At 41.1% G+C, this 23,599-nt stretch overlaps 1 protein-coding gene and 1 long non-coding RNA gene across 4 annotated transcripts; one reads left to right on the top strand and one right to left on the bottom strand.

Moving 5' to 3' along the window:
• Positions 1–1,514: 1,514 nt before the first annotated feature.
• Positions 1,515–14,877, bottom strand: SLC46A3 (solute carrier family 46 member 3). Of its 2 annotated transcripts, none has more exons than XM_013189411.3 (6): positions 14,599–14,877; positions 14,234–14,446; positions 8,161–9,034; positions 7,740–7,823; positions 6,165–6,321; positions 1,515–4,207 (listed from the first exon to the last, which is right to left on the bottom strand). In XM_013189411.3, the coding sequence occupies exons 2-6, from the start codon at positions 14,423–14,425 to the stop codon at positions 4,120–4,122; spliced, it is 1,395 nt and encodes a 464-aa protein (XP_013044865.2). In that variant the 5' UTR covers positions 14,426–14,446; positions 14,599–14,877; the 3' UTR covers positions 1,515–4,119. The 2 variants fall into 2 exon arrangements, with proteins under 2 accessions (XP_013044865.2, XP_066845832.1); XM_066989731.1 differs by lacking the exon at positions 14,599–14,877 and adding an exon at positions 14,524–14,541.
• LOC106041147 (uncharacterized) lies at positions 14,442–22,560 on the top strand. Of its 2 annotated transcripts, none has more exons than XR_010828355.1 (4): positions 14,442–14,613; positions 17,718–17,777; positions 20,047–20,249; positions 21,862–22,560. It is a non-coding gene; the product is annotated as an uncharacterized lncRNA (long non-coding RNA). The 2 variants fall into 2 exon arrangements; XR_007166508.2 differs by lacking the exon at positions 14,442–14,613 and adding an exon at positions 15,072–16,421.
• Positions 22,561–23,599: the final 1,039 nt, after the last annotated feature.

Here is a 23,599-nt window from a genome sequence, read left to right as displayed (position 1 = left end):
GATTGCAAAACAAGTTAAAAACTGAGATGACACAAGGTACTTTACTGGCTGTTTTATTTGTTTTATATATATTCATTTAAAAGTGAAACTTTAAAATTGCCTATTGAGAGTTGGGTAGATTGGAGGCTTTTGCTATGAAATACAAATTAAGACTTCTTTTGTATTTTTTGCCTCAGTGAGGTTAAACAATAAGACTAATAAATTTGGCATGAAAGCATAGACCTGCTCACTATCTTACGTTGCTCTTCTTTCACTGAGCTGGTATACTTCATTGACGATTGGGATTGGCTGCTAATTTATAAGTGGCTTAAGTTTCTTGGCAGTTATGTATAAAGCAAGAGTAAGCTGTTGTAAAGCAAACTGGCTCAGGGGTCAGGCCAGAAAGGCTAAGAGATTACCTAGGCAGGTCTGGGATGATTTAAGATACTGTAGGAGGATTTTCAGGTCTGCCTTCCTACTGACACCGTTCCAGGAATGGGTGTGCAAGAAGCAGTTGGCCCACAGTTGTTCAATGACTGCTACTTTGTAAACTCCTTGCCTCTGCGTATGTAGCTGGTCAGCCTTTCCTAGTGAGGGTTGAGAGATGGATGCTGTTGCACCTGAGCAAAACTACATAAGACATGATTTAGTAGAGTTTCTTGTTAGTGAAAGCAGAGTGGACATGTTAGGAGACCTGACTTAATTTCTAGGTGGCTTTGTTCAAGGTTTAGTATACTTTATCTTTGGTGAGATCAAGCCATAGTCAGAGCAAGGAAGCTGCATTGTTCATCGTATCTGTAAGGAAGCTGCTTTTAAGGGTTAGCCAGGCTGGAAAGCAAATGGTATATTTAAGAGGCACATCAAGAATTTATGTGGTATGCTGTTAACAAAGTCATGGGAGTCAAACAGGACTGATGCAAAGTGCTTTCAAGACACAAAGGAAGGGCTGCACTTGCTAAATGTTGCACTGGATTGATGTGAGGGCTGGTCATCCTGGCCCAGTCCCTTCTCCCTATTTCACACAGGCTTCACTGTGTAAGGCAGGTGCTGAAGGAGCAACCCACAGCCCATGGCCTGAGCAGAGGCATGCTAAGCAAGGTGTGCAGGCAGCTGGGTCTCGTGCTGGCCCCAAGGTGGGCCACGGGATGGAGGTGCTTCTGAGCACGCAGGTGTAATGTGCAGCTCCGAAGCACCCCCATGCTGAGTTCTTGCTGACTGTTTGCATGCAGCAATGTTGTCCCTGCACTGCACTCCTGTTGATGGATGTTCTGGGCAGCAGCCTTGCCTCTCCCCCAGCACTCAAGGATCGCAGAAGCACATCTTCCTGCACTGCTGTTTGTTTGTTATCGTTGCAAAAATAGATGACACCATAGTGCTGCTGCTTCTGTTTACATAACATTATTCCACCTGTCCTCCTGTTGGCCATTTGTCAAAAGCCACATCAAGAACTACATACAACACAGTTTACAAGACCAAATTTCACTATTAATTCATCAAAATAATTGCATTGATATAGAAATAAAACAACTACAACAAACTTTTTGATTTTGATTTAATAATATGAAGCACATTAGTACCTAGTTTCCTCAACTTGTACCATACACTTTAAAAACACAATTTGTATCGATGTACTTTGATCTGAACTCACAGCCAGTCCTACATTCTGTCTACCAGAAATACTCTGCAAACAGCCAATACTTCATACAGCAAAATCAAACCTCACCAAAGCCACTTCCAAAGTGCACGTGCACCTTCTTGTTCTCGAACTGAATGCTGCTATGGAACTGACTTGTTTTGTTGCTACCTGTAGAGTGCTGGCAGAGGTCTGCATTGAAGAAGTGAAGGCATACACCCTTTCACATGCTTTACTTTTTCCAGGCAGTTTTGTGCAAAATAGTTAATTTCATGAAATCTTACAAAACTGCATAATGAAGAGGAAAGGATGACAATGTAGTCTTTGTGCTGAAATCCCTTACATCAGTGTATTCTTAAACTCTTTACAATTACTTACTATGTTTTGGACCCAGTGATTATTCTAAAACTCAGCTCATTTCAACAACTTGGCAGCAACTCAGAAGAGGAGAGTTCAGCAGTTTTATTTACTGGCTAGTATATAAACTAGCTAGAAAAAGCTAACGACCTTTAATTGCCAACATCAGCCTTGGTCCATGAGAACAGAAACGTAAGGGCTAACTGTTTAATAGCAGTCCCCTCTATTCAGAGGGTGGTGAGGCCCTGGAACAGGTTGCCCAGAGAAGCTGTGGGTGCCTCATCCCTGGAGGTGCTCAAGGCCAGGCTGGATGGGGCTTTGGGCAACCTGGGCTGGTGGGAGGTGTCCCTGCCCATGGCAGGGGGTTGGAACTGGGTAGTCTTGAAGATCCTTTCCAACCCGAGCCATTCTGTGATTTCCTGGATAGTACATACTCTCCTTTACCTTCTTTGACCCCTCTTCCAAACTTCTCAGTGATCTAGATGTACAGTATGGAAACGATCTTGTTCAAACAGAAAGGATCTGCAATAGTATCATAGCATCATCATGATGAGGTGCTAATATTTGTTGGTAGAGTACCTCTGAGAAATACTCTGTTGATGTGACAAGTATTAATGGCTGTAAGTAGATCTTTCATAATACAGCATATGCTATGGCTGGCCTCACTTTTATCACGCACTATGTGCAAGCGAAGTCAGTTCCCATATCACAGTTGCTTTCCTAGAGCTTTCCACCTGTGAATGTCAGCCACTTGCTGTTCTTTTGATTTTTCTACCTAATCCTCTTTGGGAGTAGAAAGTCACATACTACCTCCCTGTAATTTCAAGGATCAGGGCAATATTGGCTGTAAAACTCTCCTAAAATAATACGTGGCAGTGGTCTTCAACATGGTGTTTACATTCACACTTCTGCTGTGCTGTGCATTCCAGAAGCTAACGCTCTGGCTAGTTTCTACACATAGATCTCAAACAAAAAGCTGAAGAATCAATACAGAAATTGATTTCTAGGTTTAGCGCTCTCACCAATTTGCACTGTGGCCCAGGGCAAGTCACTTGTTCTCTCCGTTGATTCCTCTGTTTCTGAAACAGGGAGGATAGTATCTATTGTGGAGGGAGGTTCTCAATAGCATTTTTAAAGTGTCTGGGAGATAAGAAATACTATTCAAATGCTAATAAATTATTGCATTCATTGCAAATGCTTAGATAAGTGGTTCAGATTTTTGATTTTTTTTTAATAATTTAAAAGATCTTCTGAAAATAATGCTATTACAGCCTTTCACTAGGAAAAAAAAAAAACCACAAAACTTCAGTAAAGCCAGCTTAGCTGGAAAACATCTATGGGACAAAAAAATAGAGGTGTCTGGACGTAGTCCCTAATATATAAAAACAATGAGAAATTTATAATCTAAAAATAAACGTGCAATATGGCCTCTGTAAAATGTAGGCATAGGCCTAACTTCACACTCTGCAAGCTGGAAATTTTCTAAGTATGACAGTTCTGCGTGAAAATCCATTTTAAGAACTAAGTCACAGGCAAGGTCCACACATCATACATTAAACTTGCACAAACATTCTTTGCTAACTGCAGAGCAGTAAGTCTCCTTACAGTAGGTACAAGTACCGCTTCCAGTTTGTTTGCTTTCTGAAAAAAAGTACCTTTAGGTTTAGTAATTTTAGACAGATTTGTGGGCTTCCACAGTTAAGACAGACCTTTTCAGATGTACACAGTGGACTGCACGCACAGCTGGCACGAGCTCCAGCAGCTTCAGGATAATTACCAACACCCTCTGGCTAAGGGGCTGATAAACTTATCTCTGTCACCCCACTTAGAATGACACAAGATGTATCACAATCCCCAGCTGATGTTTTCAAACGTGAGAAAGGGTAAGTGGCAGAAGAGTATCATCCTACCTTACTACTTCTCCATGCTGAAAGCAGCATGAAAATCTCCATTGCCAGCCTACTTGCATAGTTAGGTACAGGAGATTGCTTTATTCAAGTGCTAAAAAAGAGACTGGATATAGAGTGCTACCAATTCAGTGCTAGTTGTAGATTTCATCTGCAACTTTTGTGTTATCTCTGTGGTCTCGATATGACATGTGGTCTCTGCCGCTGCATGTCAGATAAAAGTCAGGTAGCTGAATCCTTTGTTCAACTATCAACACTGTCAATGCTGGATACTTCGTCAGGTACAAGCAGAGCCAAGTCCTCCCCATTCCAGCTTGTGCACAGAAGCCAGCTGCAAGACACAGATAAGACAGATATCTTTAGCTGAGATACTTCAGTATAGCGTGCTGATTCAGCAACAACGAACACACCCAATAGTTCTGTTACAGCCATCTTCTGCAGCACAAAGCAGCTGACATATCTTAGTAAACAAAAGCAATGACAATTCTTCCCCCTTATTACTCAAATTAGGTGAAGTCATTTCTGCTGTCTGTGAAAGGCACCAAACTACCAGGCCTTATATATTACAGACTGGAACTAATACCATTCCTGCTCTCAAACAGTAAGATTACATGACACGCTCAGAAGAAAGGTTTTAGAGAGAGGTTATTGAAAGGGTGGCATATTGGAGACAATAATGATGGAAGAAAAAGATAAATAGCTTTCCAAAATTTATGATGATGATGGACTAGTTTTCATTGCAGGATGGTGGTGATTTCATAGTAAATAGTTGTTAACTTTTGCTCAGGACATTCTCCGGAGAGAATACTGATTTAACAGAAACTCTTTTATACCATGCAGCACTGAACTAAACTAATATTTCATAAAACAAAAATATATACAGCCATATAACTGAACTCCTCTACTTTTATTACCTTCCTAAAAAGTATTCTCAACTCGTAGCCCAAGGCCCCTTTGCTTCAATTCCCTCAGGTATGAGACCCATCACTATCTTAGTCTTCTTTTAAGTTGCCATTAGTATAACTTCTCTCAATAGACTGAGTAAAATACTGGGGGCAGGCAGGCACAGATTTGGAATTATGTGAAATGTGCTAAATCTACAGCATAATCACTTCCTATTTAAAACTGAAAATGCAGCTAATGTAGAGATAAAAGGTGACTGAGGTAAAGGCTATGCAAGGCGTTTCTGCAAGGTAAATGCTTCTGCTGCAGATACAATTCTCTAGCAGAAGTACCTTCCTCTTAAAAAAAATAGCTTTTTTTCTTTTTCTGAATATAAATCTATTTAATGAAGTGATCCTTTTGCCATTTAAATCTATGTTCCAGCATCATAAAAAGACATAATTTATACTCAAATAATGTAAAGTGAACTCAGCTTTTGTGAATACTCATGAAAAATGATCTTTCACTGACTAGATGGTCATTAAATATGATTATATGCAAGTACTGCAGACTAACGTTTTTTAAACACGTCTAGAGGTTTATTCATATGGGGCTTAAAGTTAGTGCAGATCTTTTACAGGTTTCAATGGCTCTACGTCACAAGGTATCCATGACCAATGACATGGAAAGATAACTTTGCATGGAATTCACTGGGTGTTTGGTCATATTTATAACCCCCTTTAGCATCTGTAAGGGCTGCAAAACTACGCTCGTGGCCTTAAAGCAATCTGTTACTTCAGTTCTGTGTGGAAGGCACGTGTAAGTCTCAAACCAGTGGAAGGCACACACATGCAGTCAAGAGTACAGCGTATCCATCTCGTAGTGAATTCAGGACAGATTTCAGTTTGGGGGAATTAGGTGACAAATTCACAGCGTGAATTTGTGAGGAGGTAGCTGGATCATGGTTCAAACTGGACCGATGGTGGGAAATCTCTAGGTAGGTGTTGGAGGGTAGGTGTTGAAGAGAGAAGCAGCATGAACTACAGCAACTGTTAGCAGCTCTTGGAGAAGCGATCACAAGCTTCATGAGACAAAACAACTCTCCATAGCCTGGGCTCCCTCCCTCCTGTCCTGTCCTGTCCCCTGGTCACATCTTAACCCAGTCTCAGCTCTGCCCCACTCCAAGCAGCTCCCTGCGCACAAGTCTCAGAGTACCTTCCATAGGCCTGATGTATATAAGCTATATATAACTGGGTGGGAACCAGAGGGAAGGCTACACAAAATACATCCAGTACATTACAAAATAGGGATGTTTGTGAATGTATTATGTCATTCAGCTTCAACTCACATCAAAACAGAAATCACCAGTAAAAGTAGCCAGAAGGACCCTCCTGACATGTACTCACCACAGTGCACTCAGTGGAATTAGACAAAGGCCTGCTGATAAGAGGAAGCTAAAGCCTGAAAACCATGCAACGGTAGCTGCATAGAGAACATTAAAAACTGAAAGTGAAATAGTGCCGGTCACAACTTCTAAACAGGCAATACAAGCAAACACAGCACCTGCCAAAAACAAATGAATGGATTACAAACAAAACAAATTAAAGCAGAAACCCTTTCAAAGTACTACAGTTTTAAAACTTGTTTCAAAAGATCTATCTGCAATATTTTAGCAAGTTTGCAAGTAACAAGCACCTGAGTATAATGTCTTTGCTATGTGTCTTCCATAGGAACTCCTATAAAAGACTTCTTAAATGAAAAAAAAAAAAAGTTTTGCTAGTGAAAACTATTCTTCTTTGCTGCTATCCTGTCACCATACCTACTCTATGGAATCTACTTATTACATGAAATGCAAGCTGTTCAACCTCACTCAACATCCTCTGCACAGCTCCATCCTTTACCTGTTCCAGTAAGCCTCTCTGTTCTCACTCTCCCCTTTCTTCTTTCCTCCTTTCCTAATTTTTGTCCATATATATGGAAGAAGCTCTTTGGAATGAAAAGTAACAAAGACTGCTGGTTCAGCACATAACCATATCCCTCTCATTTTTGAAAGAAAAGAAGCAACTTTTTTTTTTTTTTGTGTTGACCACTGACACTGGGGTGTCAGTCTATCCCATCAGCGGACTTTTAAACATATTTTCCCAAGCCGCGTTCATGTTCATGGGACTATAACAAAAATCACAATAGGTAAGCAGAAAAGGACGGCAAGAGGCAACCTGACCCCTGCATCAAACTACTCAAGAATCCCAAGCTCTGAAGAATGCCAAGAAACTGCAAAAACAAGTGTATGTTAGCATAGTTCAGTACAATGAGATCTTTGTTTCAGCGTCTAAAGAAATGCTTTTTCAAAAATAAAACCAAACAGCTCACAAGAATGCTTCTAGACAGTCTGTGCTCCTCAAAATCTGGTCACAGAAAAATATGAGACACGAGAGGCACATTTTGAGGCCTCACATGCTTTTTTTGTGTGTGTTTGTGTTCCACTACAGAAAGTACCTCTAGAAATAATAAGTTATATCCTTTGGGACAAGTACAAGTAGCCAAAGGCCCTTGCTAGTAGCCACCTAATGCCTACCTCTCTAAATTATAAAGTGTGACAGTGATTAAACAACAAGGGCGTTATCTTTCTCTGCCAAAAATCTTGTGAATGTAGAACCTGTTCTACATGTCACATTTACAATGAATATCTGTATAAATCTTGAACATCTTTCTGCTTCGTGTTCTCCATAATCTTTATTTCTAGATCAATAACTCCTTTCAAGGTTGAAACTTGCAGTAGTTTTAAACACAACTTTTTAAATATTAAATTCAAAATCAAAAGCCATTAGTAGCATGATGTAGGGTCATATTATATGGAACATAAAGAAAAAAAAAGCAGTCTTAAAATACCAATTCTATATCTGTTTATTTAAAGGTAACCTTGATGCATCTCTGTTCTGAAATACCATTATTGTATTTTTTTTAAAACAAATCCCACTCACCCTGTTCACTGGCGAAAACCACTTTTGACAGCATGGATCGGAGAACAGGAACAGGCATAAGGCAGAATAAAGATGGAACTCTTACTGTAAAGCAATGAATCAGTAGTGAGACGTTATAAAGTAATAAAATAAGTAAGAAGTAATCCAGGATTTTACAGACACACAGTAAATGAATTGTAAATTCCTAAATCCAATATATCTATATGGCACTAAAACCAAATCATAAGCAAGTAATTAGCTCTCCACACTATTCATTTTTTAATTAAATCCTAAATCAGTGTGACCCAACCTTGTATATTTTACCTCATTATGGCCCTTTCAAGGTGGCACATCCAATATCTACCAACAACACTTGCTAAAGATAACATAGCACTATTTTCTTTTATGTTTTTGAGCATGGACTGAATGATTCTGAACTCACCTAGAAACATGAGCAGGGTCGTTTTGGCAAAGGCAGCCATGATTATTCCTCCAATGTAAGAAAATATCCCAATAAATACAATATAAATGTCTTTGAGACATTTTGAAAAAAAGTAAACTCCTAAAAAACTGGTCAGAGAGACAGAAGTGAATGCAGCTGCTCCATATCCAATGTATACTTCATTCCAGCAGAGTGGCTCATCCAGTTCATACAGTGTAAAAAGTGAACTCCCACCAAACACGGTAAACAAGTAAGTCATAAATGTAAAAAGTAACACAATTATTAAAATTCTCTTTTTAGAAGGGGCAGTTTTAAAAAGCATGTACACTCCAGAAAATGTTTCTTTTAGAAGTTCTTTATAAGATACTTGTGCCTGTTGCTGGGTTTCAGATATGCTTACTGTGTCTTCCAGAAAAAATATAATATAGATAATATTAACAACATGAAGCAGAGATGCTGTCACAAATGTCCACGTAAAGCCTATTTCTCTTAAAATGTAGCCAGAAGACAGTCCTGCCAATCCGGATACAACTCCAAAAATCAAGTCGACCACAGCTATTCGCGTTGTTTTCTGCTTCTCATCGTGACACAGATCTGCTATGTAAGCAAAGCCTCCTCCAAGAAAAGTTGCCATACTCCCAAACAGTCCAGAAATAAACGTAACCGCAAATAGGATAGAGAGTGACAAGGAAAAATATGATATTAAAGTCCGGAAAATATCTGCAATCAAAGCTCCCATTGATGGTAAAACTAAAGATCTTTTTCGTCCCTGGCGATCGCTGTTAGCTACCATGATAAAGGCAACTATGAGGCTGGGAACTGCCCCAGTTAAGTCCAGCTGCATATTAAATAGAGAAGTCTTTTCTTGAACTCCCTGCAAAGAGAAAACAAAAAATAATAGTTAACACTGTAATACATTGTAAATATATATGTGTAATACTACACTTAAACAATAACAAGCATGCAACAGATTCAGATCATGCTTTTAATATATTCATGCAGGCTACACAAACAGCAGTCCCAGCAGCCCCTTCAAAGAGAACAAGCAGAGCAGATAAAAGAGCAGCAGCAGAGAAGGCAGTAATTTCGTTCGCACAAACCCTTCCTCCTGAATCATCCCACAAAATAAAACCTTCAGATGCAGGGAGTAAAGTCACTCTCTGACATTTCTCTGAGGTATCACACAGAGCTGGGCAGGGGGCTGCACTCTCCAAGAATCAGGAGAAAGTATAGGCATGAAAGTCTTTCCTAGCTTTCTAAGCCTGTCTTCAAGCCATCTGTTTTACAAGTTTCTGGTGTTTCCTCTATAGCCAACTTAATCCCCACCAAGCAGCATCCAAATGATGGAAAAAACACACCAGAATTTTAAAGAATGTACTTAGGGCAATTTTTAAGGCTGCTGAAGACCTTATTAATTCTTATTTATATTTACAGGCAAAGACCATCAGTTTCTAGTTCAACATCTTTCTTTGTTTACAAGATATAAGGTTTTACTGCAAGAGGAAAATTCAGCTGATGCTGAGGCACTCAGGGAAACCCTGCAAGTCCCTTAACACTTTGGAGTCATTTACTTTCTTCTCTGATGGTATCTGACTACCTTAGGATTCATGATGTCCACTGGCCAGCACTATTGCCACCCTGGAATGGTTAAAAACATTTAGACTGAACAAACTGAGACGGAAAATGATATTCTGATCTTTAACTCCTTCCCTGCTGACAGATTTTGGGACAAGTAGCGGATTTTAGGGGACAAGCAGTGGATTTCATTCTGCATTCCTGCTGGCTGTGCTTGAGAACAAGGAATAAAATGTGGCCTACATGCAGTGGGTAAGGAAGCCATCGGATCATAGAATGGCTTGGGTTGGAAGGGACCTTAAAGATCATCGAACTCCAACCCCCCTGCCATGGGCAGGGACATCTCCCACTAGATCAGCTTGGCCAAAGCCCCATCCAGCCTGGCCTTGAGCACCTCCAGGGATGGGGCATCCACAGCTTCTCTGGGCAGCCTGTGCCAGGGCCTCACCACCCTCTGAGTGAAGAATTTCCTCCTAAGGTCTAGTCTAATTCTATCCTCTTTTAGTTTAAGACCATTCCCCCTTGTCCTATCATTATCTACCCAAGTAAAGAGTCCGCCATCTTTTTTTGGAAGACCCCTTTAAGTGTTTAAAGGTTGCAACGAGGTCACCCCAGAGCCTTCTCTTCTCCAGGCAGAACATCCCCAGCTCTCTCAGCCTTTCTTCATAGGAGAGGTGCTCCAGCCCTCTGATCATCTTTGTGGCCCTCCTCTGGACTTGCTCCAGCAGGTCCATACCTTTCTTGTGCTGGGGGCCCCTCTCTACAGAATATAGCAGTGCAGGGGGGAAGCCGGACAGCCCAGAGAAGAAAGCTGTAGGAAAGGCAGCAATTTAAACTCCTAAACTCAGAGGAGAAAGGCAGCAGGACTAGCACGGGATGGGACATTATTTTCTCTGAAAAGATAGTGCCAATGGCAAGGGAAGCGACTCAGCAAATGGGGCGTAGCACACAAAGCACAGGCAACTCCAGGGCAATGAGTAATTGCATTTATGAAGCCTGAATAAAAACAACACATTCTTTAACAGGTTGTGCTTTTTGTACAGTTTATCAGGCAAAGAGAACTCTGGTGTTGTCACAGGCATTGCTTCTTTACTATTATCAGGTTCTAAGAAAAGACCATCATAGAAATGCTAGTATACTGGAAATAAAACTAAGTCTATCTAACTAAATCTATTCTAGACCACGTTAACCATACAAGACAAATATCACCAAAACATAAATAAGTATGAAACGGGAGGAATAAAACAACAAAGACTTGGGTCTTTTAGTTTAGAAAGCAGGTGTGCAACATAAAGAACGTGGCTACAAATCCAGATACCCCAAGTGACCAGAACCCTGCTGACATAAATGACTCGCTGTCTACTGACAAGATGACTAAAAGACAGAAGTAAAGAAAAACTCCTGTTAGAGTGTAAGGAACCTGCCTTCAAGTTTTTATAAAGTCAATGGAAACGATCACAGAAAATGACTGCTCAAACCCTCAGCTCCTTTACAATCCCGTAACTATTAAAGTCAATGTACCTAAATAAATTCAAAGGCCTAGTCTTTCTAATCTGTAAATTCACTCTACTCTGAAAAAAATGTTCACACTGCATAGAAGTAATTCTCAAAAATACAGATTTCAAAATTAAAAGCAAGAAAATGAAGAAATGATTCACTTATATAAGAATTAATTTACGAGAGAAGAGTTTTGCCTGAAGCTACAATGTACAGGATAAGATAAACAGACAGGCTCATAAAATTAAAAAATATTAGTGTGTAACAACGGAAAACGCATGTTCTGAGTGATAAACAAAGTTTAATTAATAGTACAGCTCTTCCTGAGCTAGAAAAAGGATTATTCAAGCCAGTGATTAGAATGTTCCAGCTTGTATTTTAATTACTTTTCAATTATTATAAATGACTATGGTTCCTTCAGATCCAAAAAAATAATCAATTTAAAAACTGCCAAGACTATCCATTTTGAATTACAGTCTACTTTTTTTTTTTTTGCAGGCTTCAATTGATTTTGACTTCAATTTCTTTTTACGTTTTGTTTTGAAACAGATGAGATTAGTAAAGAGCTTCTCCATTCTGAAAACTGAAGGACTTAAACTAAACCAACCGATAAAAGAGTTGTCCCTCTAAAAGTTAACACCAAACACTCCCACCAGTAAAATTTACAGTATGTGTATATATAACCCAGTTAGGAGGGTCTTGGAAAATCCAAAACACCTACTTATATCATCGGCAAAGGGCATGGGACTGCATTACTGGATCTACTCTTTTCACCATACATGGGATTATTGCTCAGCACAGACACCAGGTTCTGCTGAAATTAATGGGCGTTTGGAGAGTTTTATATTCACATACTATGGTAACAAGTATGGTACAAAAATACAGGCTAGTCATCCAGACAAGAGCGTGACTGTTCAATAATTCATGGCCTGTGGACAATCGCTTAAATGAAGGGAATGGAAATTTGTCAGGAAAGGGAAACAAAGAAGTTCTATTGGCCATTACTCAACCACCATCATGAAGGACTTTTATTCTCAAGTATCGTTTCCTTTGTTTATGGAAAACACACTTTGTTTCCTTTATGCCGCAAATACTGTAATTTGTAAATAATAATGACAGACACCATCTAAAATTCATGTGAAATTAAGTATTCTGCTTCAGTGTTTTGCCAAAACAGAAGTCTAGTCTTATATCCCGAAACATCTGGGATCACAATTTGAAGATCAGGCTGAATTTAGGGGGTACTAGCAAATGTAAAGTGCAGAAATGTCTGTGAAATGTAGGTTTCTTGATGGGATCTGTGATTGGAATTGCAAGCACCACGTATAATTCTTACAGTTGCCCTTTGCATTGACACAATACTGTCTGACAAAATGTCCACATAGAGCACCAAATGAGGAGCCGACACTAAAGAAAAACACTTTGGGGGAGGAACATACAAACATTATGGAGCCAATAATTGGTTATTATCTCCAAGTCAGTTCTAACAAGTGGCATATATTACCTTCCTTGGCTGAACAGGCAGCCCAGAACCCATGCTGGACTGGAATTCTATTCACCATTTTATTTTTAAATTCTTTCTACTTGTGTCACCTGAGGAAGAACCAACTCCATGCTAAAAATTCTGAACTATTTCTTTAATCACCTTCAATGGAAGCATGAATCATTTAAAATTTTCTTTTATATTTGACAAATGAGGTTGACAAGCTCAGCTGTTCAGTCCTGTGCATACGCAGCACGTCAGATTCAAATCTCGGATGTGACTAAAATTTTCTAGTGCCACCTGTGACACTGCAGCAATCCCTTTCAGCAGCATAGAATACTGGCTGGTAGTTTCTATAAACTTCATTTTCTCTGTAATTTAACACCACATTCTGTGTAATTTACAGTCCAAGCCATCTACTTTTCTGAATATACTGTGTAGTTTCATATTGCACTTAATCCAGTCTAAGTTCCAGTTGTTGTTGCCAAGGACAATTCTGCTGTATTCTTCTGTAAATACATTCCCTCTGTCATCCCCGTGCTAGATACTGCAATCATGTGGCTACAGAGTGTGTCAGAGCAATTCGCTGCTTCAGAAAAACAAACACGAACTTGAAAAATGATGAGCCTTCTGTTGAACCAGCACTCTGATCCAACACAAGCTGTAACCTCTAACTGTAATAATTACCAAATACAACACGTGGGGAGAACAATGGGGAGAGAGGAAAGGAAAAGTGGAGTATGATCACCTCTTCTGTTGACAGCCCACAGCTAGTTGTGCTTACACATAGCATTAAAACTGAACTGAACTACCACAGCAGAGATTCCAATCAACATCTAGTTATCCAGCATGCTAGACCATGAAAAAATGCTAAAAATGTAATTGACCATGGGATGCCGTCATTGTGCCATCTTTGTATTTCAACAAGGCAGACACGTGATTTTCTGACTGGTTAAACATCAATTGTATTTGTTTGTGCAAAGATTAGTGGAATCATTTTTCATATTTTAAAATCAGAAAAAAAAAATATTTTGGCCCCTATCCTTTCGTTCTTTTCATTCTTCTGACATACATACATTGTAAACTAGACCTGAAAATTACGGGACAACTGGGAAACTACATACTTAGCAAGAAGACTAGAAGTCACAGTCACTACCGGTGGTGCACAAACACTTGCACAGCTGTTACTGAAGTTATTGGAAGGGGAGCCTTCAGCTGTACACTTTGACAAGCAAGGCCAGTGCCAGCTTGGGCCCGATCCTGTAAGATGTTTTTCACCCATTAAGAGATGAATTTATCTCAGTGTCTTCCTGGACATACTTCATAGTCTAGACAACTATGTACAGTGCAACACAAGAGCAAGGCGACAGTAAAATGACAGCAGTTTGCAGATCTATTGCTTTTCTACATATACAAGGTTAAATAAGTTTATAGACAAGGAGGTTATGTTGAGGCAGTACCTACTGGCTGAAAGTTTCATTTCATATACTTACAACTGTAGTTTTTCTTCACTCTTACCTTCTGCTTGATATAAGCTGGGCTACTTTTGTTTTGCTCGCAGTAACTAGTATTGCTACTGCTAATGAAAGTGGAATTGTACTCCTCTTCCCACAGCCTCCGGTAAATAAACTGCTGCACCACCGGGCTGGTCAAGTAGGAAGCAAACATGTAGATGAAAATGACCGGCTCCACGAAGAAAACCTTCCTCATTTCGGGATTCGGCTTTTAAATCTGTGCACCAGAAAAGAGGGAAGAAAATAAAAAAGGTCACGAGAATTCACTGAAGGAAAGCAAAACGACTGTCATACCTGCAGGCTCAGCTCCGGCGTGTGTCAACCGCCCCGAAAGGGCAGAAGTCCGAACTTCACCCACAAAACACCCACCTCGAGCAGCACCCGGTAATTTTATCTCCCTTCAGGAGCCCCTCGGCCTGCGGCCGCTGCACCTGCCCGCCTCGGCTGCCTCCCGGCTCGGCGGCTCCCCTCAGCCGGCCGCCCCCTGCCCTCCGGCGCTGCCCCCCGGCCCCGCGGCCCGCTGTGCCGGCGCTGCCCGACACCGAGAGGCGGGCCGGCGGGGGCGGCCTCGTCCCTCCGCCGGAGGAGTGTCCTCGGCGGGGACGCCGGGCCGCTCCCGCCCCTTGCAGCCGGGAGGAGGAAGGCGGGCGGCGGTGGCTGCGCCGCCATTTCGGGGGCGGCTGGAGGCGGCCCCGCCGAGGCCGGTGGTGGCTGAGGGGGCCCGGGTGTTCGCCCCGCTGGCAGCCTCCTCTAGTGGGCTGAGCGTTACTGCTGCTTGGGCTTCTCCGCTTTCACGCGTTTGGCTTGTCATGGTGTGTGCCAGCAACGTTTGGTAGCCACTGGTCCGCCTCTGGTTCATACGCCTCATTTTCCCAGCAGTTGGGTGTTGGTGGTCTCTGTGGAGCTGTGGTGCTGCTGTTTAGACGGGAACTATTTACACCTTCAAGGGCTGGAGCATGCTAATGTGGACAAGGACAGGAGACATAGTTGCAAAACTGAAGCCCAAAGGACCTCCTTTCAGCCTTAAATTCTTTGGGGGTTTGGACCCGATGATCTCTTGAGGTCCCTTCCAACCCCTACAATTCTGTGAATCTGTGATTATTGATGACCAATGTTGCAGAAAGACGTATTTGCTGAAAACATGTCAAAATTTCGAAGGTTTCCTGATGTAGTTTTTCTCTTAAAACAAGAAGCAGGGCTTCATTACCTCACGAGTTTTCAGTTCCTTCATAAACTTATTTAAAAACAGCAACATGGGTCATAAGACCTCAAAGCTTGAATGTGTTTCACTGGCACGTGACACATCAGTCAGCCCCAAATTTTGGGGCAGCGGTGGGCTGTTACATCTCTTAGTGCAGGATCACCCCAAAGTATGAGCTCAGTGGCCTCGATCATTTATTTCGGATGGTTTGGTCTCACATGAAGGCTTGCTCACAGGCACAGTGATTCAAAAGAAGTACGGCTGTGGCCTGAGATCAACTCTAGAAGAGTGCTGTCCTCCTCTGCCCATCCAGGTCCAAAGTCTGATCGGTCCTGTGACAATGTTTTGTTTGTCACGAGATAAAGCAAAAGTGATCGCTTGAGGGTTATATGCAAATAGGCTGCAAGATGAGCGGGGCTGTTCGGGTCACTCAGCCAGTGGTTAACATTTCTTTGGATGGGGTGAAGAAGGGATTTTAAGTCCATGGAAGCTTCGTGTTGTTTGCACAGAAGGATGCCAGAGCCCTATTAGGTTTCTCGCTAGGTCCAGCATGTCGTTCATAAATGCAGCAGGCATGATTTTAAACCTTTAAGGTCAGACTTTGTTGAGTGGTGTTTATCCTCTGAAGCAAATATGTAGCAAAGTAGCTGCTGCTCTCCCCAGCCACCAGTAGTCAAAATTTGGCCCAAATCTGAGTGATGTGCCAGTGAACAGTCTTCCTGAAGGTCACAGGCATGTGGTATCTGTTCTGGAGTGTGTATTGTTTGTTTACTGACATCCTCAGTGCATGAAGAATTGAAGCAGTGTGTGTGGCATTCATTGTGGAGGTCACCTCTCTGGGGGCACTTGCTAAGCTTTCAGTCAAACAATCTTAAAAAGCAAACAGATTACTGATCTTTGAAGGTGGTACCTCGCTTGTCAGGGCACAGAAAAAAACTGCTGGAAGGATTTGAACCATTCTCATTGCAGGCAGAAATATGTTACAGGAGAGGTATGTAATGAAATTCAAAGTTCAGAACATTAGGAGCCTTTTAAGAGATCACACCGGCACTGGTCAAAGGGCAAAGACAGTGTTAGAAATCTTCAAAGAAAGCCTCCTGCACTTCAAAAAATTGTGCATAATTTCTGTGGCAAGATCTTGGCATTCAGTGATTGCTATGATTACACTCCCAGATAGTTTTATGAAGAAAGGTATATTTTCAAAAATCAATAATTCTTTAAATGCATTTATTTTTTCTAGCGAGTTCTTCCAATGAAAATTAATTTGGAGGTATTTGGGTCATCTCATTTGTTGAACTTTTTGCTCAGAGAATTAGTAGTGATTTAATAAATAGTACTGCCATGTAAAATGTGACTTTAATTGCCTTCTAAGATATTAAGTACTTCTTTAAATTGAGGTGACTTTAATTTTCCATGTTAACAATCTACTGAGTTCATGGAGAACCTTAGCCTTCTACATATCATAAGTGGATTATACAATGACAGTAAAAAGTACTCTATCTGATAGTATTCAGCTCATATTTTCAAGACTGTCTTGATAACAATGTTTAGCACAAATTAATAAAAAAAACCTCAAAGAGGGAAGAAAAAAGCACACTTTCTGCACAGTCAATTTTACAGAAACTCAGCTCTGCAGAAACCTTGCATACCTTGCATCTTGCTCACTAGTGTGGCAAATGGAGATACATGACAAAAGTTCTCCAAATAGTACGGCTGCAGAAAAGGAGAAGGGAATAAGCTGTGTAATTCTGCAGAGGCATGCAGGGTTTTAGGTGCAACTGTTCATTTTGTGTTTATTATAGCATAGGTGACTGATGAAGCTTGAATGCAAGCCATAACAACAGAGAGTAGTAATGAAGATTTAAATAAGAGGCTGAAAGAAAACATGCTAGAGAAAAATTGTGCAAAAAAAAATCCACACATTTTTGAAGTAACTTTCTTTTGTAAAAAGAGATAATTAATTACCATAATCCAACCCAGAGTTTCAACCTGTGCCAGTTTCACGTTGCTAATTTTCATTCAATGCAGTTCATCACTAATTTTCATGGTTTAAAGCCAAAAAATGGCATCTCCGGTCTCTGACTGTTTACTAACGGCATCTCTCCCATCAGGTGGCCCTGACCTGCAGCCCAAGCAGAGCAGAGAGGCTCTCACCTTCACCCCCATCTTCTCCCAGAGCCAACTGGCTCCATCCACACTGTGTAGCATTTGGTCTGAGTCTCCTTTGGTCCCAGGGTATAACTAGATGTAAATAATCAAAAACAGTAACATTTTTGTCTTTTTGCAGTCCAGAATATCTGAAACAACATGACTGAGTTCATCTGGCGTGGAAGAAGATGCCGGAAAGGTAATACCTACAAACGAGGGCATCCCACCAAGCCAGTGTTGCTGACTACAGAAGTGTTGTTCTGAACTCCTCTGTCACAGGTTGAGCACTAGGATTCACTGTAGTTTCCATGTCACATGGTACTTGTTGCTGTTCTTAAATACTGTGTTGAAAATTTGTGCGTGTTTGAGTCCTCAGACATTTGTAAGGCCTCAGGATATATTTGTTTTCTCTGAATTATATGATCTTAACAAAGCAAATTTTCTTGCTGGCTTCTCATTCACACACACCAAATAACATCAGTCATCTCCAAATCTATTCAGTATTTTTGCTTTTTAGTTACCTTTCCTCTCATACTTAGGTATTTACAAGTCCTCAGTTCTTATCTCTGATTATGTCATATCTTAGATTCAGGTTTTTGCCTTCAAAGCTGTTCACTGGTGGATTTTTTGTTTAAATGACTTGGGGCAGAATTGTTCTTCAAACCGGGTTCAGGTGTGGCCTGCATAGATAGCCCTTTGTGTTTGCATCAAGTCCGAAACAAAGCTTCATGGAGCTATGAAACCTGCTGTGGATGCCTTTCAGACACCTCGATGATCTGAAATTTATTTTGTGCAGCTGCTTGGTTCTGCTTGTGGTTTGTTTGTTTTCCTTCCTATGTTGCTTCCGGTTGCATAGAAGTAGTAGACATATATGTTTTTTTTTTTCCATTGTATGTACATGAGGTAGGTTGCACAAGTCAGACTGCATCTCTTAATTTCTCCATTCCAGCACCATCTTATAAGGCAAAACCACTTTTAAAAATAAACATTGTTATTGCTGCCCTGCCTGTCACTCTCTGCCCCCTCCCTGCTAAGCTGCTCGTTGGGTGGGGTTGATCAGCAGCGGCTGCTGGCATTCCTGCTCAACGTGAATCAGCAAAGTGCTTTCTCTTTGGGACTTACTCCACTCCACCCCTTTGCAGAAGAGGACAAAGGTATTCTGCTTGCACAAAAATTTTGAACTTAATTGATGTGTTTCTTTATTTTTTTCCCTTTTTTCTTTCTTTTCTTCCTTTTTTTTTTTTTTTTTTTTTAATTTGATGTAAACAATACCTTGAAATGAGGAACTGAAAACAGGCAGCTGAAGCAGGGCTGGAGTAGCTGCCACTGAGTCACCCGCTCTGCTGCTGCAGAATGCCATTAAACTTTATCTGCTCTTTTTCAAACATCTTGCATGCTACTTTTGAGTTGGTGTTCCTTGTTACCTGATACAAGCAGAGACCTAACTAAGGAGACTGTCTCAGGGGACTTCACCTCCCATACTCCACAAATATTGCAGTTTGCTAGAGAAAAGTGCTCCTCACTCCTAGCAAACTTGGTGGGCCTGGCTGGCTGCACTCCCTCTTCAGAGACGAGGACTTACTGTCTCCCATCACCCTCAAGAGGGGCATGTGGATCCAGCTTTAGGCATCATAAGAAGTGAATTGCTTTTACAGTAGTACTGAAAGCTGTTTACTAGCCCCACAGGGAAAGTAAATAATAGATAGAGCAGCTCCATTCCTGGGGAAACATTGCTACTTGTTACTGGGAGGTCCTCAGCTTACCTGGTTTAATAACAAGTGTGACAGCCAAGTTTAAGCACCTGGTAACACGTCCTCTGGGGACACATTCGCCACGGCAGCCTAACTGTGACAGATGCAGCTCCTGGTTCAAACTGTTCCTGAACTGCTGATTCCTAGAAGCAGGGAAGGTACACCGAGAACAGTCAGTACAACATTTGCTTGGGTTTCATCCAGTTTCCTAAGCAGCTCTCATTAGTCAGAGAGGGGAATTTGAACTACATTGGCTTCTGGCTACTCAGTATGCGATGGGAGAGGGTCGCCAAGTTATAGCACACAGCTGAGGTGGGCGATAGCACAGACTGGAAATTTCTCCTTTAAGATGTACACATCTTGCTCAGAAAACCATCTTGTTATTTCATGCCCTTTCTTTTTATTCCATGCTAGGGGCTGCCTTATTTTCGTCAAGATACAGGCTCTCAACCATACCCAGAGAGCGAGTAGAGATCATCTTCTATGACTTTTTATGCCTCTGGGAAGGGCCAAAAGGCTCATGCAATTCAGCGGTTTGACTGTGGATGTGATAGTATGTGAATGGGAAATCTCCCATTTTATACTCAATTTTACATATTAACTTGGCACTGTTAAAATTGGGGGATTTGTTACAGTAGGAGCCAGTGTATTTTTTTTTTAAATGTGGTCTAGAGCTGTATTTTTTATTTATTTTATTTTTTTTTCCTTTTTTTCCAGAAGGCTGGTGAGAAGTTGAATGGCAATACTGGAGAAACTTTTAACTTTCTGCATAGGCCTGTTCGAGTTGCTTTTTTCTAGGAGAAGGCACAAGTATTTTCCAGAAAGCTTTGCAAGTGGCTCTCTGAACTTGATCAGAACTTGCTGAGCACGAGGTTTTCCTCACTGTGGGCAGCAAGTTTTGCCTTCTCTCTATTTTTGAGGTAAGGTTTGTGGTGGGGAAGCTAACAAGGGTTTTTGCAAAACAGACTTGACAGTGACCTCCTGTTCAGAGCTGTGCTGTCTGCTCCCCCTGACTGTGTTTGAATATCATGCCTTAACTGCTTAATGCGAAAAAGGATTGCTAGCAAAGCACTTTGGGACTTGATTGCAAAATTTATCCAGCCTTCTTGAAAAACAACCAGGAAAAACATCGTCTAACTCTTTCAGCTCTTTGTTCCTTTTCTTTCCAGGCAGCTGTTGTCTGCTGCTTACTTTCTCATTCTTGTTGACTATGTCATGAGGGTTTTCTTCATGACTACTTCAAGATCCCTGCTATCCTGTGCCCTCCTTTGGTGCATCTTCTGCCCAGCTTCGTACATCCCTTCTGCTCTGACCACTTCTCTTTGGCTGAGGTCTTGCAATGGCCTCAGCAGCTCCTGTCCCTCTGGCATGCCTGTGACCTGGGAATAACTCCTGGTTTTCCCATGCCTGATTCCCCAGCACTGACACCTCACAGAAGCAGCTGGGTGCCCTTGGTGGAGGCAGGAGGAATACAAAAAGGAGCTGGAAAGCAAAACGTCAAGCTGTCACCAGCAGGTCTGGCTGTTCTCCACCCCCTCTAGGTGGAAGCAGTAAGGTTTACTTACCTTCACTTTTGTTTCGCACCAGTTTCACTTTCTGTCTGTCCTGCTCCATCCGCATGCATTATTTCGGCACTGGAGATTCAGCCTCAGTATTGAAGTGGTTATACTTTCTTGTACCTTTTCTTTTTAGAATCGACAGAGTTTATTCAAGTTTATGTTGAGAAAAATTCCTCTACAAGAAGGATTTTTTGAGCACAAACTTGTATTCATTCTCTGGGACAATGCAGGAAAAGTTTCTCTTACAAAACTGAACATTTCTGTTATTTTTAAAACAGAAAGATGTTAGTGAAGACACTACTAAATGTCTTCAGTAATTCAAAGAAAATAATAAAATTGATTTATAATATCACATAGTGTATTTGAGTACAAATAATGTGCATCTCAGAAGAAGCTGGCCATGTGAGACTGAATACTTGAATTTTCCCTCATCTATGGTTTTAGGCTTTCTGATGACTTGACTATAACATCACTAGATAGATACATTCCTATTTTTTTTAAATACATAAATAAATGAAAATGCTGTAAGAGTTAAATGGAGACATGCTCATTCAGAAATATCACAGCTTGAAGCTTGTCTTTTCTATTGCATATTTCCTGGCTGCGGCTTTCATTTAGTCTTTAAATGACTGTGCAGGAATTGTTGGAGGCACCAGCTCCACGCCTGGCTGTGCCTTCTTGAGGGCCTGGAGCTCCTCTGGGATGCCCCAGGAGCTCTACCAGCCTCTGCCCATGTGCACAGCTCGGGTGTAAGCTGCTCGTGTCGGACTGGCAAGCTGTCCGACCTGACTTTTTGGCATGTGCACAAAGTATCACTGATGACTATAATTATTTATAAGATATTAATGGATTTACTGTGAGAATCAAGCAAAACATTATCTTACTTTTTGTCATCTCCTCTCCACCCTTAGCTATTTCTTTTTAATCTCTAGTCAGGAATAACATTTCCAACTGGCACTGGTTTTGTCCTTAGGCCTTGGGCTAACAAAACAGGAAGTCCAATTTCAAGGGCTTCATCCAGGATCCAAACCACCAACGCTGCTTTGGCTGGTAAGATTTATTGCAGGTCAGATGGTGCCTGACCACACCACTGCCGTGTTGTGCCTACACGACAGCTACAGGCCATCTCCCTCTGCCATGCAGAGCCAGTATGAAAACACGACTTCAGGAGAAAGCCTATTTAAGTTGATTTAAGTGTGATTATAGTGCCTGCAGCTACTCTGGGTCACATTTCTCCTGCATCATGATCTGGCAGTCGGTGGCAGAGCTGCGAAGGAAAACCTCTGCCTGCTGCCCATCAAGATGCACCTCTGCTGCTTTCCCCTGCTTCTGCAGTCACTTGTCCTCTACAATTATTTTTCTGTCCCTTAATAAACTAAAGTAGGAATTCAATTTGCCTAAGCATTACTATTTGTCATGCTGTGGGACACGCAAGCAACAGGATTGTAGTCAAAGATAATGGAACATCAAGGTGTTCAGCCCCATGAGGTGGGGCTGAATTGTTTTCTGGAGCTTTCAGAAACCGGTCCACGCTTGTTTTTAGTGGTTACAATAAAGGCCCAACGTGAAATATTTAAAATACTTTTATTCACTGTGAGGATGAGAAGATTCTGCAATTTATCAGGTCCATGGGCACACAGAGACTGGCCAGAAGAGACATGACAAACACTAGTTTTCCTGAGCAGGCATCTTAAGAAATACATGGCATTTGGACCTGGTAGCTATAAATCAAATTTGTCAGTGCATGCATTAGGCTGACACTATTAATTGCAGCTGTAATCAGCACATCAGGATTCTGCATTTTCTGGTGAAAATTTGGTATTCTAACTATTCTGCACTACAGTAACTATTCTGCACTAAGTCTTCCTGCTTAGTAAGATTGGTATTATTTACATGTCTTTGAAGAGCTGCTAAAATGAATATAGCCCCAAGACTGCTTTAATTGAGAGGAGCAAAATACATTTTAAAATAAGTATCCCAAAATTAGCGATCAAAGACTGAATTAATTTTTCATTGTAGTGCAATTCTTCAGCCTAAGCCCAATACAATTTCGCAGTTCATTGCTGATGAGTTCCGTATAAAACACTTCACACTTTTTTGGTGAAATCACCTCAGACTTTTACAAACCCATTATACTAATTACCTTTATAGCAAGAACAACTGAAGGAAATGGGTGTACTTTCAGGGTTCAGAGAACACCGCATGAAAGAGAGAAGGCTATTATTCTCAGCATTTCAAGAGTGAGTGGATTTTGTTCCCAAGCTAGTAGAAAATTCAGCTCAATTTTGGGATCACATAGTGTGAAATATAATGTGAAATGGTAGAAATTTAGAGTAAATTTTAAGATAAAAGAATCACACTGCCTACCATAAAGAAAAGCAGGGCATATTTTCCAGAAAGTCCCATTTGATTACATCCATTTCTGTGGTCAGATTTGTTAAAAGAAACAGCTTTTGTGAGGGTGCTGGGAGGTCAGAATGGTGAAGGCAATTCTAGGGAGAAGCCTCAGAGACAGAAGCTGCTCTGCTGGTGTTTCTCTTAAGTTATATACTTTATATTAGCGATAAAGATTTTCTGATGAGGTAATCTCGAGGTCACAAAGCTAAGGCCACCTGCATTTTGTTGGTTCTTGTTCAGCTGAAAGGCTGCATTGGGCTCTAACTGTGATGAAAAGCCATTCATCTTTGGGAAAAATGGAGGGAAGGCACAGC

This window comes from Anser cygnoides, chromosome 1 (assembly GCF_040182565.1).
Source record: "Anser cygnoides isolate HZ-2024a breed goose chromosome 1, Taihu_goose_T2T_genome, whole genome shotgun sequence".
NCBI lineage: Eukaryota > Metazoa > Chordata > Aves > Anseriformes > Anatidae > Anser > Anser cygnoides.
Note: the sequence above shows the minus strand (reverse complement) of the source record. Positions and strands in the feature narration are given on the sequence as shown.